This window comes from Mastigoproctus giganteus, chromosome 1, assembly GCF_048544385.1.
Source record: "Mastigoproctus giganteus isolate SK-2022 chromosome 1, ASM4854438v1, whole genome shotgun sequence".
Lineage (NCBI taxonomy): Eukaryota > Metazoa > Arthropoda > Arachnida > Uropygi > Thelyphonidae > Mastigoproctus > Mastigoproctus giganteus.
In genome coordinates, this window is record NC_143575.1 from 219,788,300 (window position 1) to 219,811,533 (window position 23,234).

At 36.7% G+C, this 23,234-nt stretch overlaps 1 protein-coding gene across 2 annotated transcripts in view; it reads left to right on the forward strand.

Annotated features, from left to right (window-relative positions):
• The window catches only part of LOC150091533 (protein phosphatase PTC7 homolog), a 108,865-nt gene that overhangs the window by 46,693 nt on the left and 38,938 nt on the right, over positions 1-23,234 (forward strand). For both annotated transcript variants that reach the window (XM_090384412.1, XM_090384418.1), the window contains exon 4: positions 14,891-15,014. In XM_090384412.1, coding sequence (XP_090240538.1) covers positions 14,891-15,014 — 124 coding nt within the window. The remainder of the gene's footprint in view (positions 1-14,890; positions 15,015-23,234) is intronic.

The window sequence follows — 23,234 nt, forward strand, 5'->3', positions numbered from 1 at the left end:
TATTTCTGTGATCTTTTTTACTTTTGATTATATTTCTTGTATAATGAAGCACCTTGTGTATGGTTCTTTTCTTTAGTCATAGGTTTTCCTACTGCTGTAAATTCAAAGTGGTTAATGCTCAGCTCATTGTAGTAGAAAAATCTTACAATATTACTTTGTTTCTATCATTTTTAATTTTTTGTGCTACTTGTATACTTGGTTGTCCTTCTTATGCTCCTTGCCATAAATGTGAGCGTTCCAGATGTCTTTTTTTTTTTAAATGATATGTTTTAAACATACAAATATATGTGTACAGAATTTTACTGCGCACGCACATACACACACTGTTATGATGGACTTCACTGGGGAAGTGTGGGTGTATGAATCATTTCAGTATACAGAAATTTTATTCTATTAACTGTTGCCAAAAATTATTTTAAAAGAACCATTTAAATAAGTTTTGCTGCATGTTTCTAATGTACAGTAAAAGCTTTGTTATTCAGCACTTAGATAACTGGAAAATTTATATTCTAGATAGAGGTTACGAGTGAGAGTAGTTTTCTTTGCAATCTATATTAGAAAAACAAAACTCATCGCAATCTGGATCCTTTTTAATGATAACGAATATAAATTAGCAAAATGCCATGTAAATATTATGGTAGTGTATTTTTATTTCCTTTTATAGTAAACATTCTCTATGTAATAAGTATGATATATCATACTTATTACATACAGAATGTATATTATAACTTTTTTTTTTTTTTTGTTGTCTCACATGTTGGAAGTTGATGGCCTAAATAAATTTGAGGCTGAGCTGGACAGGTATTTGGAATGAACGGAGGGGTGAAATGGGAGCGTTTTTTTTTTTTTTTGGTTGATGCTTCATAAGCTTGCTTTCTTGCATCATATGCCTCTACCAATTCTAATGCTAACACGTGCATGTATACTTGCACGTGTTATAATTGCATGTGTAATTGCACGTGTTAGCCCATACTCACCAGATGTTAGCACATCTGGTGAGTATGGGCTTGGCACACCCAAGGTCCTGAGCTGGATATCATCATTCTTCTCTTTCTTGGTGATTCCCTTCTACTTTTGAAAAAAGTAGAAGGGAATTTTTTTTTTTTTTTTTTTTTTTTTGGCTGGTGCAGCATAACCCTCAGGCTTCCTTGCACCATGTAGCGAATAATAATAATAATAATAATAATAATAATAATGTGCATGTGAGACAATAGTTGGCACTTCAGCATATATGTACGCATGTCTAGACTATTGAATGAGTTTTAATATGTACAGTAAATTTTGGACTTAATTGAAAACTGTTATAGTGAAACCTGCACTGTTTGAAGCTGTGCTAAGAGAGGTATTGCTGTACATGCTAGAAAAAAATAATAATAAAGATAATTTGTTACTCACTAATTTAAGTGCTAAGCTCATTAATACTGCTTAATATTATACTAGTTAATTACAGGTTAAATGCCCAGTTGAAAAAAAAAAAAAATTTATATTTAAGTTACCTACTGAGTTAAGTGCTGGGTTTAAACTGATGAATATTACTTAAGTGCTATTTAGATATTAACTGAATGCACATTAGATGCTAGATTGGAAAAAAAAAATATATATATATATAATTATATTTAAGTTAATTACTAAGTTAAGTGCTAACTGGTTACACAACTTCAGTACTAGTTAAGTACTAGCTAGGTGTGGTTAAGTGTTAAGTTATGGGGGTAAAAAAAAAAAACCTTTGTCATTTGATGTCCTTTACGTGTTCAGGATGTGTTTCCTATCAGTCCATCTTGCTAGTTTCTGTTTATTACCTAATTTGTCTAACTGATTGAGTTTGGGTTACCAGTCTATGGGTATTGTTAGTCTTTGGATCACTATGTATGTATGTAGAAATGTGACCACAGTTGCCCTTATTCATGAGAAGTTGTTTTTCATCTCCCCTGGGTTGTTGACTTCTGCACTCATAGTTAGTACAGTAGAGCAGCAGTCAGAAACACAACCATGTCACAAAAGTTAGCTCTCTATGTACACCCTGTAAAATATGTAAAATATTTCAGGCAGGAAAATCCCAGAAGTTGTAGTGCCTAAAAAAAAAAAAAAAAAATGCAATCTTGTGTCCAGTATTTTACAACTAATTTGTAAGCAGCAGCCAAACTGAATGTCAATATATATATATATATTTTTTTTTTTTTTTTTTTTTTTTTGTGGTCATAATGATTTCTGTAATTGCAAAAGTTGCACAACTTTCAACTAAGGTTCAGTACAACGGACTCTTATTATGGGCAGCAAACTGTCAGCAGTATTTTTTGTCATAAATGTTAATTGTTGAAGGTCTGTTTTGCATGAAAAAGAATGATAGCCTAACCAATCATCTAGTTTTTGTTATGATTCTGTTTTGTAAGTGAAACCTGCTCTAAGCAGCCCTCCTTTAAGTGGCAGATTTTTATTAGTTGCTTGCTAAATCCATCTAATGTATTTAGTGACTAATTAATCTTTATAAATTATCTTTATAAATAAATCTAATATTTATTTTGTGCTGAGACCTGCTCGTTTTATTAATTTAATAAAATAATGATGTATAAGTTAGGGCTACTGCATTATTTTAATACGTAGCAACTTACTAAAGTAGTACATAATTGGCATAATTTAAGTATATCTCATATTGTGAATACCTTCGCAACAAGTTGCCATGATATTGCAGCCTCGAATAAGTAAAGCTTCACCAGTGGAGACCACCACCCAGACAGCACCATTTCCAAGCTTGTTCGCTTCTCCTCGGTGGGTGGGCAAGTACCCTGATATTGTAATGATGACAACCCAGTTGTGAAGTATAATCCACAATATGAGAGATGCCTGATGGTGTGCAACTGGTTATCAGACTGAAAACATTTTAGGGCTAAAGCCTCATGTTGCATCTTCTCCATTGGTAAAACGTTACTTATTCGAGGTAGTGCAATATCATGGCAACTCATTGCGAAGGTATTCACTTATGAGATATATTTAAATGATGCCAATTATATACTACTTTAGATGTTACTGCATATTAAAATGATGCAATAGCACTAACTTATACATCAGTAAACTTGCTCACAACATGAGGCTTTAGCCCTAAAATGTTTTCATTCTGATAACCAGTTGCACACCATCAGTCATCTCTCATATTGTGGAGTTATACTTCACAACTGGGTTGTCATCATTACAATACCAGGGTACTTGCCCACCCACCGAGGAGAAGCAAACAAGCTTGGAAACGGTGCCGTCTGGGTGGTGGTGGTGGTGGTATCCTCTGAGAATAAGTAACAATAGTCTTCTCCACTGGTGAAGCGTTACTTATTCGAGGTTGCAATATCATGGCAACTCTTTCTTTCATATCTTTCTTTGTTTCTTGGAACAAGATGTAGCAGTGCACGTGTGCTTCTCAGTAACTTCCTGCATTGCTTCTTGGAAGCAATTGGAATTGGTTTCATTTTCCCAAGCCTTTTGGTTTTGATTCAGTCAGCTGTTTTCATCTGTAAGATACAGTTCAATCATCCATGTAAGTGGTGCTGGGCTACTTTTGATGACAGGGATGGATTGCTTAGACCCAAGTAATGCAAATGATGCACAAAATTATTTGTGCCCTGCTGTTTTCTGAGGAAGTAAGTGATGAAAGCATTGATGACGGGACAGAATCCGACAAGGATCATGTTGAAACAAGAAAAGACAACTTGGAGAGTGCACAAGATGCAACAAATAGGACGACACTGACAATTTTTTCATAGGAAAGGATAAATTGGCAAAGTGGAGGAAAGTAAAGAGATCAACACAAATTCGGTGCAGATCTCAAAATCTTCTAACAAAATTGCCTGGAGTTATTGGTCAAGCAAGAAATGCCCTCAGAAGCATGGAACTGCCTTATTACAGACAAAATTTTAGATGCGTCCGTAGCTAGGTGAGCAGGAGCAGCAGTGCATAACACACGCTTCTTGATTAGACCGGGGTTCGAGCCCGTGACCACCAAATACGGAGGATGCGGAAAGGTCAGGGAATGACCACCGCATATCCCCGGAGCAATATGGCCTTAGTTGCTAATGCTCCTAAAAACCAAATAACAAACAAACAAAATTTTAGAGGAAATTGTTGAATGCGCAAATCATTATATTCAAACTGTTCAGTCAAACTACAGCCGAGAAAGAGATGCCAAATTTACAGACAAAATTGAGATAAAAGCTTTCATTTTTTTATTTAGCTGGAACACTTCAGAGTAACAAACAGAGACTGGAAGAGTTATGGGGAACTGACGGGAATGCCTTTGAAAAATTTTGCTTAGTAATGAACCAGAGATGCCTCAAGTTCCTCATCAGGTGTATAAGATTTGATGAATGAGCAACCAGGGATGAGAGAAGAAAACATGATTGCCTTACCCCCATAAGAGAGAGATTTTCACTAAATTTGTGGAAAACTGCAAGACATGTTACTCTGGGTCAGAATTGATGAGAAATTAGAAGCCTTCAGAGGAAAATGTGGTTTCATACAGTATATGCCTTCAAAGCCCAACAAATATGAACTCAAAATATATGCCTTAGTAGATTCTAGAGTGCTATACTCTTACAATCTTGAAATATATGCAGGGAAGCAACTTGAAGGTCTGTACAAAATCAGCAATAGACCAGCTGATGTCAAAAGTGGCAGAATGTATCCATGGGACTGGACAGAACATTACAGCGGATAATTGGTTTACGGATATCAGTTTGGTTTTGGAACTCAGAAAAAGGAAACTCTTATGTTGGAATGATAAAAAAGAACCTACTACAACCTCCCAGTTGAATTTGTGTCAGCCAAGAACCAACCTGAAAAATTGAGTTTGTTTGGCTTCAGGGAGAAGCAACAATTTCTTATGTATCGAAGAATGTCATCTTGATTTCCTCCTTGCATTTGATGATGCCATTGACTGTGAAACAGGTAATCAGCTGAAACCAGAAATTGTAACATTTTATAATGCAATCAAGTCTGTAGTAGATACTGTGGATCAGATGTGTGCTACTTAAGATGTGCTGGAAGCTTGTTATCATTGTCCAAGGGTGATATTGTACGACATGCTAAACATTAGCAGAATCAATGTGCAATGATCGACATGGGAAATGAAAAAGAAGTAAAGCAACTTTCTGCAGAATTAGTGGCTGAGTAACTTCATTGGAGGAGCCAGGTACCTTGAGGTGTAACTCCCCTTCAACTAAGGTTACAGAGTACTGAGCCTTCTACAATGCAGAATGGGAGAGCATTCGCAAGCGGTGCACTAATTGTTGGCAAGCAACAAAGAGAACCAGACTGACAAGGTATTCTTGCACAAATTTTAAGCAATACCTCTGCTTAGAGCACACAGAAATGATTTGTGCATCTTGCTCTAAAAAGCAACGTTCCATGAACAAGAAGACGGAAAATAATTTTTTATATAAAAATATTTTATATAAAAAATATACGTAAAAATAAAAATTTCTTATGTATAAACGTTTGAAACTTGTATATGTTATTTATGAATAAACTGAGCAATTTTTAAACATTAGTCTTTAGCAATTTTTAGTCTTTAATTTTTTCAATATGAAACCTAGTATGTATCTGTGAGACATATTGCAACCAACTACGTTTGTTTTGCTGGTGCATCCAATGAAGGGTTAAATAAACTAAGGTTTATTTATATTGAAATTTGCTTTTCCATTTGCATGGCCTTCTGTGTGAATAAGCTTAAATCAAAAGGTTTTAACTGTGGATAACAATTTAAAATATTAATATCCCTTTTGAGCAAAGTGTAATTTTTGCATTGGTCCATCAGAGTGATTTTGCTGCAAAAGGAGACTAGGAGTATAATGTAAACTTAAATAACATCCTCTGCTGATCTAAAAGGCAGACAATATGGTGTGAGGTGGTTTTATGGTTTAGGACTATTTTGGAGATGCATGTTTTTCTTATATATAAATATTATCTGTTCATTGTGTGAGCCGTTTCGAGAACACAATAAGAAAACAAAACATTTAGTCATTCCAGTGATTGCTTATGAACAGTTTTCCCTTGGAGAAACAGGAGAAACATTTTGGATCTGTATTCCATTTCATCCTTGCCACTACTCTAGTTTCTATGAAAAATGGAAACAGTTGTAGTTATCAAAATTTGTTATATAAATTATGAATTATCCCATTACTATTATGTGAATTATGAGCTATCTGATTTTAAAAAACAATTCTGTAGTTATTCTTTTTAGATGAATGGGATCTTTACTGAGCGGCCTATGTAGATTAACGTACTGTTTTTAGTATTACAGTAAAATCTTGTTAATACAAACTCGGTTTATAACGTACTTTTATGTTTGTTATTTGGTTTTTAGGAGCGTTAGCAACTAAGGCCATATTGCTCCGGGATATGTGGTGGTCATTCCCTGACCTTTCTGCATCTTCTGTATTTGGTGGTGACGGGCTCAAACCCCGGTCTAATCAAGAAGTGTGTAATATGCACTGCTGCTCCTTCCCACCTGGCTACGGAGGCGCCTGTACTTTTATATGAAGTACTTATTGTTCCCCTGCAAAAGGATAGGCTTGTCTATGTAAATGTATTCATTTATTACAAATTTTGGTTAATATGTATTACAAAGTTTGTTTTCACCCCGTGAAAAATAAATATTGTTATTTTGTTCATTTAATACAAATCTTGGCATGGCTGTCTGATTATTGCCTCTGGCCACCTGGTTCCCTACTTCCCGAAGGATGGCACTGACTTGTTAGAAATTACTTTTGTGTAAACAAGACCAGCTTATGGTAGCTACAACATAAGTGCACTCTGAAAAACATCATTGTAACGGATGAAGATGTTAAATTAGAAAAATAATAAAAACAGTTTTTCTAAGTTGATTACATACTCCCTTTCTCTCCACAGGATTAAGGTCAGTTGCAGTTGTTATGCCAGTTCAAAGATTCTTTTGCTACAGTATAATCTATTTTTTGTACCATTTTATATGAGCTGTATCTTTTTCTGAACTTTTAAGTTTTGTTTTTAATTTGTCCACTCAGTGTAGATGCACGCATTTGTTATTACAAATGCATGCATCTACACTGAGTGGACAGAAAGTACGGGATACTTACCTGGTAATGGGTAGGCCCACAGCGAGGCATTGAGTCCACTAGTTCACGAAAGCATTCCACAGGTATTTCCATACATGCTCATTGCAGCGCTGTCCATTATTCTATCGCATCCTGGATGGAGAATCCAAAACTCGAATGGACCTTTCTACAGCATCCCAAAGATCTACACAGGGTTCATGTCGGGTGAACAGAGAGGCCATTCCATGGTGGTAAAATCTGCACAATGCTCTTTGAACTATAGTCAGCTCTGTGGGGAGGCTAATTGTCCTGCTGGAAGAGTCCATTGCCCTGTGGATGCACGATGACCATGAAGGGATGCAGATGGTCTGCAAGGACGGACATATAACCTGGTCTGTTCAGAGATGTCAGATGTACCAGAGGTCCCAACGTGTGCCAGTTGAACACACCCCAGACCATTACTGACTGTCCACCTGCCTGAACAGTTCCTTGTTGACATGATGGGTGCATAGCTTGGTGTGGTATTCACCAGATACGCACCTGCCTGTCCCCTCAAAATAACTGGAAACGGGACTCGTTGGACCGGGAGACCCGTCTCCAATCAAACAAGGTTCAGTGCTGATGTTCTTTTGCCAAGTTGAGGTGTGGAGTCCTGTGTTCATGGTGTTAGCAATGGGACTCTGGTGGGTCAGCGGCTCCCATAACCTATTGTGACTAATGATCGCCTGAGGGTCTTGGTGGAGATGTTTCTGGCACCCCCCCATTGAAGTTGGCGGTGATTTGTGCCACTATTGCTCTCCAGTTGGCTGAAACAATGAAAAACAGACATTGATGATCCACCACTTTTCTCTGCCCCCAGTGCTGTCCACGATGAGATATTATCGATATGATAATATACACTGTTCTTATATTGTCCAGCGTGTGCTGAGTTGTAGTGTGTGTATTGGCCTCTACACATGGGTTTCTTATAAACTGACGTCTTAAGTCTGGAACCCATCCTTAGAGACCAATACATCCAAAAATGACAGGGTACTGCCTGTTTCCACCTCTGAGGTAAATTGTATGAATTGGGAGAAGCTATTAAGCTGGCAAACTGCATCATGCTCCCTCCCCTTCTGGACCAGGGCAAAAGTATGATCAACATATCTCTTCCAATTTCTAATAGGAAATGAACACCCACTAAAAACCCTATTTTCTAACTCCTCCATGGCCAAATTGGCAATGGTGGCACTAATGGGCGAACCCATGGAAGTACCATGAACCTGTTTGTACATAGTTCCTTGAAATAACATGGTAGTACTAGCCAGACATAATTCCACCCCGGTACAAATATCTTCTATACCAAGCAGTGATCGGTTACCAAGTGAGACATCCTTGGTCAATACCATTTTTACACAATGTATTCCATGTTTAATAGGAATACATGTGAATAAAGATACAACATCAAAAGAGATCATACTTTCATTATCATTTATAGTCAAATTCTCCACAAAATTTACAAACTCTCTACTGTCTTTAATAACATATTCGGACTGCCCCCACTATAAGCGCAATTAGTTTAGCCAAGTACCCCGATAGAGCATAGGAGGCAATTCCTATAAATGGTACTGTGGGTCTCAGGGGTACTTCAGCCTTATGAATTTTTGGCAGTCAGTAAAACCTAGGGAGTTGACTACCTGTAGCGTGTAATGCCCAGAAAGTCTCCTTGGAAATCTTCTCCGTATTTAACCAAGATTTCACTAATTTGTTAACTCGCCGTTCCAGGCCCACCAATGGGTTCCTCTGGGTCACCTTATAAGTATTGTTATCTTGCAGAAGATCCAATGCCTTCTTATTATAATCCTCTGTATTTAGGACCACCGTTGATCTCCCTTTGTCCGCTGGTAGAGCTACGATTCCGTTGTCTCTTCTCAACTCTTCTAGGGCTCTCTTTTGACTAAGACTAATATTCGGGGGTGCTTTCCTCATCTGGCTCAAAACCGCAGCAGACTTCACTCGGATTTCATTAGCTAGAGCCTCAGGAAACTTATTGATGGCTCGTTCAATACCCATTGCTATCTCCGCAATGGGGGGGGGAGTACAAGCGTGAACTTGGGGCCTAGATTTAGGACTTCCTCCTGTTCTTTAGTGAGCTGTCTATTACTCAAATTATGTATAAAATGAGTGCTCCTATTGTATTGCTGTACTACATTTTCACTCAACAACCTATTGAACTTTATAATTTGTCTTTGTCTATATGACTCCGCTACTCTAGAAACTTTATCCGAGACTAACCTTCTAATAAGCAACAAGTGTCTGGCAGAAACATTACTACTAATATTACCTAAATATACATTTTAGCATATTTTATAGTAAATGATTTTATTATAGTTTTAGTATTCCGTAATATACAGCCATCAGTTTATTGTAAACTATATAATTTGTTTTTTGATATATATATTTTTTGATATTTATTTGTAAATTTTAGTTACAGTAAAATTCATCTAATGGTTGGTGTATGAGTTCACTTATTTCCTAGACATGAATTTTCCTGACCTCAGAGGCCTCTTTCAGGATGTTATCAGTAGTTATGGGCATACAGTTGTGCAACATCTCCGACAATTTCAAAAGTACTGTGTAAAGGAAGCCAGACAGCAACAACATTTAAGGTTTGCATACTGCTGCAGAGTGCATGGTACCGCATGGTTTTAGAATCAAAATGCCTTTTCAGGATGTTCGATTAGCATGGGCTACTTTGTGTTTCCAAAAGAAGATAATGAATGTTTGGATTCGTAAGCTACATGAAGAACTTAGATGTACTAGGCGGCAACTTGATGTATATTTGGGTAATGTTAGTAGTAATGTTTCTGCCAGACACTTGTTGCTTATTAGAAGGTTAGTCTCGGATAAAGTTTCTAGCGGAGTCATATAGAAAAAGGAAAATTATGAAGTTCAATAGGTTGTTGAGTGAAAATGTAGTACAGCGATACGATTGGAGCACTCATTTTATACATAATTTGAGTAATAGACAGCTCACTAAAGAACATGAGGAAGTCCTAAATCTAGGCCCCAAGTTCATGCTTGTACTCCCCAAACCCCCCTTCCCCCCATTGCAGAGATAGCAATGGGTATTGAACGAGCCATCAATAAGTTTCCTGAGGCTCTAGCTAATGAAATCCGAGTGAAGTCTGCTGCGGTTTTGAGCCAGATGAGGAGAGCACCCCCGAATATTAGTCTTAGTCAAAAGAGAGCCCTAGAAGAGTTGAGAAGAGACAACGGAATAGTAGTTCTACCAGCGGACAAAGGGAGATCAACGGTGGTCCTAAATACAGAGGATTAAAATAAGAAGGCATTGGATCTTCTGCAAGATAACAATACTTATAAGCAGACCCAGAGGAACCCGTTGTTGGGCCTGGAACGGCGAGTTAACAAATTAGTGCAATCTTGGTTGAATATGGAGAAGATTTCCAAGGAGACTTTCTGGGCATTACACGCTTCAGGTAGTCAACTCCCTAGGTTTTACTGACTGCCAAAAATTCATAAGGCTGAATTACCCCTGAGACCCATAGTATCGTTTATAGGAAGTGCCTCCTATGCTCTATCGGGGTACTTGGCTAAACTAATTGCGCTTATAGTGGGGGCAGTCCGAATATGTTATTAAAGACAGTAGAGAGTTTGTAAATTTTGTGGAGAATTTGACTATAAATGATAATGAAAATATGATCTCTTTTGATGCTGTATCTTTGTTCACATGTATTCCTATTAAACATGGAATACATTGTGTAAAAATGGCATTGACCAAGGATGTCTCACTTGTTAACCGATCACTGCTTGGTATAGAAGATATTTGTACCAGGGTGGAAATATGTCTGGCTAGTACTACCATGTTATTTCAAGGAATTATGTACAAACAGATTCATGGTACTTCCATGGGTTTGCCCATTAGTGCCACCGTTGCCAATTTGGCCATGGAGGAGTTAGAAAATAGGGTTTTTAGTGTTCGTTTCCTATTGGAAATTGGATGAGATATGTTGATGATACTTTTAGATGGTTTACGGATTGGCTCATCCAGTAAAAATACCATGAATAGAGACAGAGGTATACGCATACATCCTATTTTTGAAGCAGTTGTCTGTAGTACGGATGAAAGATTTTATTTGCCACGTACCCGAGCCATTTCCGCTTCCAGTTCTGCCCATGCGCCGAGGGAACCACGTGGAGGAATACCAGGTGTGGAGGTACCATGAGCCTGTTATATAAAGAGATGTTGCAGGAAGTCTTATCACTGTTGAGGAAGGGAGCTGATGCTTTCGAAAGCTTCGGGTTTTTTAGCGCTTTTAATCTTTATATTTTAGCATATTTTGTAGTAAATGATTTTATTATAGTTTTAGTATTCCGTAATATACAGCCATCAGTTTATAGTAAATTATATAATTTGTTTTTGATATATACAGTAGATTCCGGTTATTTGGGCCACCGGTTAATCGGGGCAGCCGTTTATTTGGCACAAATCTTAAAAAACAGAACCCAATCGAGAAAATAGCCAGGGTTTACTTTGCTTAATTGGGACAAAATTCCGTTTAATCAGGGCAGGAGACTGCAGCACTGGAGATTACCCTACGATTGTCTCCAACCGTACCATGTAGTTTGGTCGGATTTCTGGAGGTCACAACCATTAAACAATTAGCAGTCATCTGTTTATTGGGCTTTTCTGTTAGTGAAATCTATCATAAACGGACAGTAAACTCGATCTTACTAAATCTGTGATAATACCGACAGCTGGAATTCTGTGGGTTATTATGGTGAAATGTGTTTATACCTCCATGAAAACTTCAATCATATAAAAAAATTAATTTTCAGATCTTCTCTTCATTCCTATTTTTAAAGCTTCGTAACTCGTTACTCCATTCTCACTTGCGCGTATCGTGTTACTTGCAATTTGTGTGTGTGCCATGTTTTTTTTTTATTGATTACTTATCTTTTTACTGTTTTAAATTTTAACCCCCACCCCAAATGTCAGTGAACAGAACTTTCAACTAGTTTGTATGTACATATTACAGTACGTATTAATTATTCCGATTATCACGTATATTCTTCCAATTTTCACATATCATTTAATTTTTTAATTGGTAAGGTAATAAAGACTAAATTTGTGCTTAATATATCTTTACTTTTATAGCCTGTAGATAATATTCCTCCTATTTTCACTAATTAGAATTAAAATTCAATTCACAAATGTGATCACAATGACCGGCGCTTACTGCACATCGTATAGTGAACCATACTTTACTATGTTGAGTTCGTCCTAACAGGATTTGATTGTACAATGAACCAATTGTAAAAGGAAGGGGGGGGTACATTGTATTTTTAACTATTTACGTGAAACTTCGGATAATTGGGGCAGCCGCTTAATCGGGCCAAAATGCACTAGTCCCGATGTGTCCCAAATAACCGGAATGTACTGTATATTTTTTGATATTTATTTGTAAATTTTAGTTACAGTAAAATTCATCTAATGGTTGGTGTATGAGTTCAATTATTTCCTAGACATTAATTTTCCCGACCTCAGAGGCCTCTTTCAGGATCTTCCTGATGAGGTAGAACATGCGTTGATGAAAATGAATCAGAAAGCCCCAATTTTAGTTACAGTAAAATTCATCTAATGGTTGGTGTATGAGTTCAATTATTTCCTAGACATTAATTTTCCCGACCTCAGAGGCCTCTTTCAGGATCTTCCTGATGAGGTAGAACATGCGTTGATGAAAATGAATCAGAAAGCCCCAGGGGGAAGATGAAGTTACTGTAGAGTTGTTAATATTGGGAGGAAGAGATGACACAAAAACTGGCAAGACTCTTCACAGAATGCATTAGGAAAGGTGTGGCGCCTAAGGAGTGGAATAATGCAATTATAGTTTTGCTACATAAGAAAGGAGATAAATCAGAAATTGGAAATTATAGACCAATTAGCTTGTTATCCCACATCTACAAGTTGTTCACATGGGTCAGCTAACAGATTAGAAAGCATACTTGATGAGAATCAACCGAGAGAGCAAGCTGGCTTTAGGATAGGATTCTCAAGATCACCTTCACATAATGTCACAGCTAATGGAGAAAGCAAATGAATATAAAACACCATTATGCGTGGCATTTGTGGATTATGAAAAGGCATTTGACCCCATACAGCATAGGCAATGTTTCGGGCATTGGAAAGACAAGGCATAGATACCCCACATATTATGATTTTGAAGAAAATATATGAGAATGCTACCTCCTTTATCAGACTAGACAAAGACAGTAATAAATTTAAAATTGAGAAAGGAGTTCGACAAGGAGACATATCTCCGAAGTTGTTTACTGCTGCCCTTGAAGCTTTCAGAAGATTAAACTGGTCGCAGAAAGGAGTCACTGTGAATGGAGAGTACCTAAACCATTTATGATTTGCAGATGACATTGTGGTTATAAGCCACCATCCCAAAGAATTAGAAGAAAATCTTAATCAGTTATGCAGAGTTAGTAAGGATTTTGGACTAAAGATGAATATGGCTAAAACAAAAGTAATGATAAACAAGTATGCCACAGAAAGGGATATAATGATTGAAGGAGCAGTAATAGAAAAGGTGGAGTCATGTACTTATCTGGGACAAGTCATTAATTATAAATGAATGATAAATGAAGGAAAGTCAAGAGAAGAATAAATTTTGGATGGATAGCATTCAGGAAATATAGTCACATACTGAGTAGCAATATCCTAATTTGTCTGAAACGTAAAATAATGAACCAATGTATACTCCCCACCATGACTTATGGAACTTGGGCACTCACCAAAAGAATGGAAGAGAAGCTGAGAACTACACAGTGAAGAATGGAACAAATTATATTGGGAATCAGACTGTTAGATAAGAAGAGAAACACATGGATTAGGCAGCAAACTCAAGTAAAGGACATTCTTATCAAAACTAAAGAACTAAAATTGTCTTGGGCAGGACACATAGCTCGAAGACATGATGACAGACGGGCTAAGAAAATAACAGAATGGTACCCAAGAGGAGCTAAGAGAAGACCTGGAAGACAACAACTGAGATGGACAGATGAAATTCATGAATTTGTGGGTAGGAAATGGATGGCCATTGCACAAAACAGAAGGAACTGAAAAGTTGCTGGAGAGGCCTTCATCCTGCAGCGGATTGAAAATTATTATTATTATTAGCCATATGGTCCAAGGAAGCCTGAGACTTATGCTGCACCAGCCAAAAAAAAAAATTTCTGAATTAGTGAGTGAGTGAGGAAATCACCAAGAAAGAGAAGAATGATGATATCCAGCTCAGGACCCTGGCCCATATTCAGCAGAAAATGGCTAATGATGTCTCCTTTTATATTAGGATTAATTCTTTTTACTGTGATACCACATTATGATTGTATATATCAAAATATATTCTGTACAATAGTTTTATTTTTGTTTATTGCTTTTCTCTTAGTTTATTTATCTTACAAATGAAATCTTTAAAAAGTGTTATTCCTATTACTGTGTTAGAAAACGCTTTTGTTTTTATTATTTCATTTTTTAAATTTAAATTAATTAATTTTTTTATATTATTTATTATTATTCTTAGATATATAGAGTATGTGCCAAAAAAAGTAAACTTTTGACACTTTTGGGGGACTTGGTTACTACAAACCCCGTTATTACAAAATATTACAAAATGTGAAAATTTAGGTCTCTTGAACTTCGTATTAACAAGATTTGACTGTAATAAAGTTATTATTTTGTGTACTAAATTCCAAAAATTTCATTTTTGACTTATAACTGAATTACATTTTGAATTTTTATTTCTTATCTGTCATTATTTCCTCCCTAGTCCTGAATCTGCAGACACATCATCCTTTGCTGTGCAAGAAGGAGATCTGATTCTTTTGGCCACTGATGGTCTGTTTGACAATATGACAGAGAATGACATTGTGCATCAGCTCTCCATGCTCAGGGTCAGTTACTATTTTTTGAACTGTAAATTGTCATAGAATTTTATTTATGAGTGATGATTGAAAAATTGAGTCTGGCTATGAGAGTAGCAAGTGAGAAAAATAAATACCTCCTATTTTTCTCTACAATTTCCCTCCTGATTTATACACGGCCATTGCCTTTTCTGCAAAAATTTACTCCTATACTCAAAGAAGGTTTTATCCAAATTCACCAAAAAAAGTCATTGACTGTAGTTGTGACACTGAATTTGTATGAAAATAAGTCTCAGCCATTTTTTTGCAATTGGATGAAAAGTGGAAGTTAATCCTCAAAACAGTTTTTCAGAATGGTTGACACACTACTAGCAGGGATACCAAAGTTTTTAAGGTTTTTTTTTTTTTTTTTTTTTTACGTGCGGATCTGCACTATTTAGCACTTCCACCTTTTCCACTACCCTCAAGGATTTCCGCTTAGACATTGTAAGGTTATTTGCACGGCAGCTAAAGCAAAACTGATTTAGGGACCACTTGTACTTACCACACAGAGACAGGTGAAATTTAGTGAAAGTATGGATGACTCATTTCTGGGAAACATGAATTTTTGGGATAAAGGAAAATCACTTTCTCTTAATTCTCTAATAGGGTGCTTACAATAGAAAACCGGTTGACTAGAGCCAATGTCCATGTTGGGAATATACCTTAATCTTTGCCAGTGGCTGTGGACACGTAGATAGCAGTTGACCAGTGCAACTTCTCGGTATGGTAAAGGCGGTTGTATAGGTTTTACAAGCACTACTGAATTGTGGAATGGAATGCTCTTAAGAATTGAACCCTTTAGCTCTTAATTCATGCTTTCTACAGTGTCAGCTCTACTGTGTGTCTACTGGGCTAACCAGGTGGGTAAAGTGCCTGCCTGGCAACCCAAAGGTCGCGGGTTCGAATCCCGCCTCGGGCTTGGATCAAAGTACTGCAAAAACCTTGGGAGGTGCATTATGGCCACAGAAGCCGATGCGCCAACAACTACCAAAAAAAAAAAAAAAGCTCTACTGTCTAAAGGCTAGAGGTGCAAACAATGCTTACCCAGGTCTCTCAAAATCAGTTCATTATATGGAAATTTTCTTTGTTGTGCGGAAACTATTTTCAATGTAATTACTAAGGGGAAATCAAAAAAATTTTGCTATATAGAAGTTTGTTAAAGAGAGGTACAACTGTATTTACCTAGAGGCCCAGTCCACACTTCAATTGTGATCTTATCTCCTGAAAAGAAAAATGATTAAAGAGCATAAAAGACAAGAGCAGCAACCAGATGTAGGGAACAGTTGTAACAGACATACAAACAATTTCTTTAAAGAGGTTCTTAACACATGACTACACTTGAATGTATTAAGGTTTTCTTTAAAAAGTTTAAGAATTTCTAAATTACAGCTGATTCAGCTGTTCTTACAACAGTTGGTTTCTGAAACAGCATACTCTTGAAACAGTTGTATGGCTTAGTACTTCTTTGGATGATAGTTATTTCAGTATTGTTATTATTTAAGAGTTAAAAAAAATTATACTCTTTAAATAAAGTTTTATGGCCAGTTTCAGAAAGACTTTTTACAATTTAATGTAAATTCTGCAAAGAAGTTAGCAGATACATTCAGTTATCAATAGTTGCTGCAACACTATTGAAAATGAAATTAAAAACTTCAATTAGCTAAAATTGCAGTGCAAATTAGTTAAACCTATAATGATAAGCATACATGCTTGTTAGATATTATCTTTTTGTTCAAGGCCAGCAATGTTCTATGTCTGCTGAGCATATATACTGAAAATCCTTTTTATGTTCTATCCAGCTTGGCTTCCTCCTTGTGTTGTACTGTCGTTAACAGAATGAATGCATTAGTAGGTTCAAAGACAAGTGTCTTGAAGGCACACCCCTTAATTCTGCCGTATTTTCCGTCATACATTTTTCCAATAATCAATACAAATTGATTAAAGTCCAAGAACTTCCTTAGTTCACAATAGTCCACTTTCTTGAAATTAAATCCCATGCTCTTATCCTTGACTACTGAAATTTATTTTTCATTATCCACTTTAGGGCACCATGGTCACTTGCCACTAATGGTTCCCATATGGTCATATTTATGATATTTAAATCACTGGTGATGACCAGACCAAAGATAATCCTGGCTTTGTCCCTTCTGTGTTGGTGCAGATAATGGTTTGAATCATCAAGTTGATTCAAAAAATTTATTCAAAAGGTTGAGGCAACATCCATGATTCCAGTCAATGAGTTGCAAGTTTAATTTGGTCTGGTCAATGAAATAAAACTTTTTTTTTTTTTTTCCATCAAAGATGTAAACACGCTTTTTCAAACCAGTTTTGTGTTTATTCTGATATGCAGATTTCAAATACTTTGTCAGTATTCTCCTAGTAAGGAAAATCACACTGATAATATCATTACAAGTTACTTAAGACAATTTCATTACAAAACACATGAGGCTGGTTACAGTTATATTTTTATCACTTGTTTAAACTTAATGTATGTACAGTATAAAAATGTTGTGTAGATGATTTCCTTTGGTACACTTTGATCAGAATGTTTAGTTCACTTTGACTGGAATACAACATTCAACAGTAGTTTGCCAACATATGGTTGTTCCAGACACCTTGCAGTTTTCCGTTGACATAAATGTGTTGATGGAATCATTTACCCTGCTTGCGCTCATCATGTCAAGGTCTTTAGGAAAGAAGTCAAATTGTGAGCTGAATTCAAGAAATGAAATTTAGTGACGTATGACATCCCATTTCTTTATGTGCATCAAGCAGTTTCTGAAATCTCTCTTCCTATGTTTTTTCGAACTGCTGGTTAAAACAAGTAACGCGGACATAATAGGGCTTATAGAGACGTGGTGCCACCCTGAAATTGGGGATGATGAGTTTCAGTATGGCTTGTATAATGTATTTAGGAAGGATAGGTTAGATAGAAGGGGTGGTGGTGGGGTAATGCTTCTTATCAGAAGCAGCCTGAGTGCGACGATAGCTTTCCCGGATTCAGACATTTCACATGCTAGTATAGAGTCTGTATGGTGTGAGATAGTTGGAAACAAAGGTATAATGCGAGTAGGAGTAATCTACAGACCAGGTGATTGTGAAGATTATGACAAAAGCCTCTACATGCAAATGGAATGGGCAAGTAAGCGTCAATGTCTTATTATGGGTGATTTCTTTGCCTCTAATTGATTGGAGTAAATGGGAAGGAAACTCGACATGGGGAACAAAATTTTTAAATCAACTAGATGACTGTTATTTGTATCAGCATGTCAGGGAAAGTACTAGAGAAAAGAATATCCTAGACCTCATCATCACACATGAATCAGATGACATAACAGGGCTGACAGTAGAGGAACCAGTAGCAGGAAGTGATCACAGAGTTCTACGGTGGATGATGACGAGAGAGGTAGCAGTAGTTAAAGGCAAAGGAATGGGTTTTAATTTCAGAAAAGGAAATTACGATGCCTTAAGGTACTACATGGCCTCTATTAACTGGGTAGATATCGCGCAGAGAATGAATACAATTCAACAGTGGTACACTTTTAAAACATTAATCACAGATGCCTTGAATGCGTATATACCATTAAAAAAATACTTCACGAGAAGGATTCCAAGTTGGATGAATAGTGAAGTTGCCACATTACTTGAGCAGAAAAAGGTGGCATGGAAAGGTTACAGAGCAATAAAAAGTACTGAAGCCTATAACAGCTACAAGGTGATGTGTAATAGAGCCACAGAAAAGGTTCGACAGGCAAAGGCAGTTTATGAGAAATCACTAGCAAACAGAGCAAAGAGGGGGGATAAAGAATTCTTCACATATATAAATGCCAAGAAGAGCAGGACAAACCAGATCGGACCTTTACGTAAGGGAAATGGGATAGTAATAAATACACCAGCTGCCGTTGCAGATGAACTCGACAGTTATTTTGCATCGATATTTACAAATGAAAAGCCTTTTGTGGCAATGGGAAATTGTGGGAGCAAAGTTAAAAAATATGTAATTAATGATATTGAAATTTTGCGAGATTATTTAATGAAAAAACTTTCGAGCCTACAGACCAGTAAGGCTCCGGAGTTGATGGAATTACCCTATAATCTTAAGAGAGGCGGCAAGCGAGTGCATTGAACCATTGAGGCTAATTATGCGAGCATCACTAGACTCTGGGGAGATTCCCTTGGATTGGAAAAGTGCAAATGTATCTCCCATACATAAGGGTGGCTCTAAAAGTGAAGTTGGAAATTATCGACCTGTCAGTCTGACTTCAGTAGTAGGGAAAATCATGGAGGCAATGATCAAGGGTGGAATTCAGGATCATTTGGATTGAATTGAAATTCTCAGAATACTCAGCATGGTTTTGTAAAGGGAAAATCATGTTTAACAAATCTGGTTCGCTATTTCGAAAGGGTCACTCACGAGCTGGATTTAGGGAATAATTTCGACATTGTTTATTTAGATTTCAGCAAAGCTTTTGACTCAGTCCCACATGAGCGGTTGCTTTATAAGCTGGAACAGGTTGGAATCACTGGGAAAATCCTTAGATGGATAGAAGGATGGCTTCAGGGCAGGAGGCAGAGGGTTGTTAAATGGCTATTCCTCAGATTGGGTTGATGTAAGACGTGGGGTTCCCCAAGGATCAGTATTAGGACCACTGTTGTTTTTAATTTTCATAAACGACATTGATGAAGGGATAGAGGGCGTGATGTCTAAATTTGCAGATGATGTTAAAATTGGTAGAGTAGTTAATGATCACTGTTAAGCTGAGCTTCTTCAGAGAGACCTAGATAGACTTCACGAATGGTCAGAAAAATGGCAGCTGTGCTTTAATCCAACAAAGTGTATGGTATTACACCTGGAAAACAGTAATCCCAAAAAAACTTATTCACTTGGTGGAGTTCAACTAAACCCAGTACTGGAGGAAAGGGACTTGGGTGTTACGATACGGTCAGACATGAAATTCTCTGAGCATTGTAAACAGGTTGCAAGGAAGGCCCATGGTGTCCTATCGATGATCTATCGAACTTTTGCAAGTAGAGATAGGAACGTGATAATCCCATTATATAAGGCTTATGTTAGACCACACTTGGAATACTGTGTTCAAGTATGGAGACCGCACCTAAAGAAAGACATCGAGCTTCTTGGAAGGGTGCAAAGAAGGGTAACTCGCCTGGTGAGATCGGCAAAAGGGCGTCCTTATGAAGAAAGACTTCGAATATGTGGGTTGCAGAGTTTGGAAACTAGACACCTCAGAGGAGATTTGATTGAGGTGTTTAAGGCTCTGAGAGGCATCAGTAAAATGAATGAGGGCAAAATTTTCAAGATTATAAATGATGCTAGAACTAGGGAACATAAATTCAAGTTACGGGGGAAATGTTTAGATTGGACTGCAGCAAGTTTTATTTTAGCCAGCGAGTTATAAATTACTGGAATAAGTTGCCTTCATGGGTGGTAGAGGCCGACAGTTTGGGGAAATTGAAAGGTCATCTGGATAGTACTTTCGGGTAAGGGAAGCGCATAGGATGATAGGTTTAATTTCCTTTTTATTTATTTTTTATTTTATTTTTTTATTTATTAATTATTATTAATTAGTTATTTATTTTATTTATTTATTTATTTTTTGTTTTTATCGTTTTGTTCGTTTTTTTTTTTTTTTGGCTGGTGTAACATAAGCCATAGGCTTTCTTGCACCATGCGGCTGTTACTAATACTAATGTAGGATACTTATAGTTACCCAAAAGGTTTCCATCAGCCCATTTGAAAGCCTGCTGTGCTTTTAGTTCTAATACATTGAAGCATTTTTCAAAGCTTTCGTCCTGCAGAAGCTCCCTGATTTCAGGTTCCACATAGATTTCTTTGTTCATCTTTTACAGCACTGATCTTTGGAAATCTTTCACTTAAGAAATTCTCTCAAATACGAGGCCTGTTCCACACAGAATAGTCATATTTTTCATGAACAACCATACTGCTTGCTATTTTTAGCTGAGCTGTGGAATTTAAGACCAAAAAAAAGCTGCATCACATAGCAACTGTGCATTTGACTCGTGCGGACAGTGTGATCTTGACAGTTAGTCAAATTTTTGCCTGTTCAGTTCCCCCATGTAGCAGTGGATGTGACACATGAGGGATAGTATGCTGCTCTTAAATTTTGTTTCCATCTCAAGTAAAACATTACCTGAAGTGTATGAAATTTTAAAAGGGGCTTATAATGGTGAATCTACACCTTCATATAGTACAGCTCACGGGTCGTTTAGAATGTTTAAAGATGGGTGCAATTCAATCACAAAAATGGTCAGTCCCGAATCTCCAACTACTTCTGTCACCACAGAAATCATAAATACTGCTTCTATAATTGTGAAAGAAGATTGTTGTATAACAATAAGGCAATTGGCAGAATGTTGATAATATCAGAAGGAAGCATGCATGCATGGTATTCTCCATGACTATTTGCATATGACACATGTTTGTGCATGCTGGGTTGCAGGACTACTCACACCTGTGCAACAGGAAGTTCACATGGAGGTTTGTCTAGAGCTGCAGTGGATGGTTACTGAAGATGATGAGCTTCGGCATAAGGTGATAGATGAGATGTGGGTTCATCATTTCAACCCATGGAGTAAGCAGCAAAGCTGTGTTTGGAAGTCTGTCATCTTGAGCACTGAAAAAAGCAAAAGTTGTGATCTGTAGAAAAGGTTATGGTCAACTTTTTTTTTTTTTTACATTCGAGGAATGGTTTACCAGCATGTGCCATGTCGTATGACTGTTATGGGACCTTACTATGGAACTGAACTGCACACTTCGTAGGATCACGTGTCGCAAACAACCACAACTGCATGCAGGTGGGTGGATGCTGCATTAAGTGTCCCATAGGTGGAAGAAACTATATTTTTTGAACTCTCCTTGCATTCCCCTTAACACGTTGAATGCCGACGAGTTAATTTGTATTTGGCAATCTGGCCCAAGACACCGACTTCGAGTTAACTCAGACTGGTATGACTTGCCTTTCAGGGGCAGCTACGAGTATATTCGTAGCAAATATGTGCAACTGATGGACAGTTGGCTTCTGGGATAAGAATGAAAAATCAACCATGGTGTCAGAAAACAAATTTATTCACAAATAAAAATATTTTCTTCACGCAAAGAGCTAGCTTCTCTTAGCACACTGGACAGTAATAGCATGTTCCCCGGCGTTTTTTTTATTTCTCTTACATACTCGACACTGCTTAGTCGGCCATGGTTTTTTTTTTTTTTTTTTTTCATTTGGTGGTATAGCCACCTGAAGTTCTAAATAATGAATTTTATGTTCAGACCTTATCTTCTTGAAACGTTTTTAATTTTTTTTCCAATCAAAGATTCAATGTAACTTTTCCATCAAGTTACGGGTTCCACCAAAAATTGTCCGAAATTCAGAGAAACCCGAACTTGACGGAAAAGGAAGTATGCGTTATGCATATATATTTCTATAATATGTAATGCAGTTTTTTTCGGACATCGGATAGTTTTTCTTAGCGCTAAATAATACGAGAGTATTTGATCCGATCGATTTATGAACCAGAACCGTACGACTCATCAAAAAGCTCTTCAAATTCCGATTAACTCATATTAGCATAGAGCTCAAGCTCTTCTTCAGTCAGTGGTCTCTTATCCATGTTTTAGGTTTTTTTTTTTTTTTTTGTAAAAAAAAAAAAAAAAAAACGCGTAACAAAGTACAGTCTGTCCTCGTACAGCACGATAGTTGTGTTCCTAGAAACCCTTGTGCAATGCAAAATCGTGCAATATAAACAACAGGCCCTATGGGAAAAGTGGGGTTAGGTGCCGACCACCCAAGATTGAACACACATTTGGAACCAAAACATTACCAAACACAATAAATAATCGGGTAATTTTAATCGTTATAAAATACGTAAGTATTTTATAACGATTAAAATACATAATAAAAAATATATATTTTTTTATTATAAGATAATAAATAATAAATATTATTTATTATATTAATAAAGTATTTTTAGTATTTTTTAATACTAAAAAAGTATTTTTTACGAATAAAATACGTATTTTATTCGTAAAAAATTTATTATATTAAATAAAATGGTCGTAATAAAATTATATTACGTAAGTCGTAATAAAATGCTTACGTATTTTATTACGACTATTACGTAATAAAATATTGCTAATGCTTTTGCTTCTATCATAAGCAAACTTGTTTTTTGTTT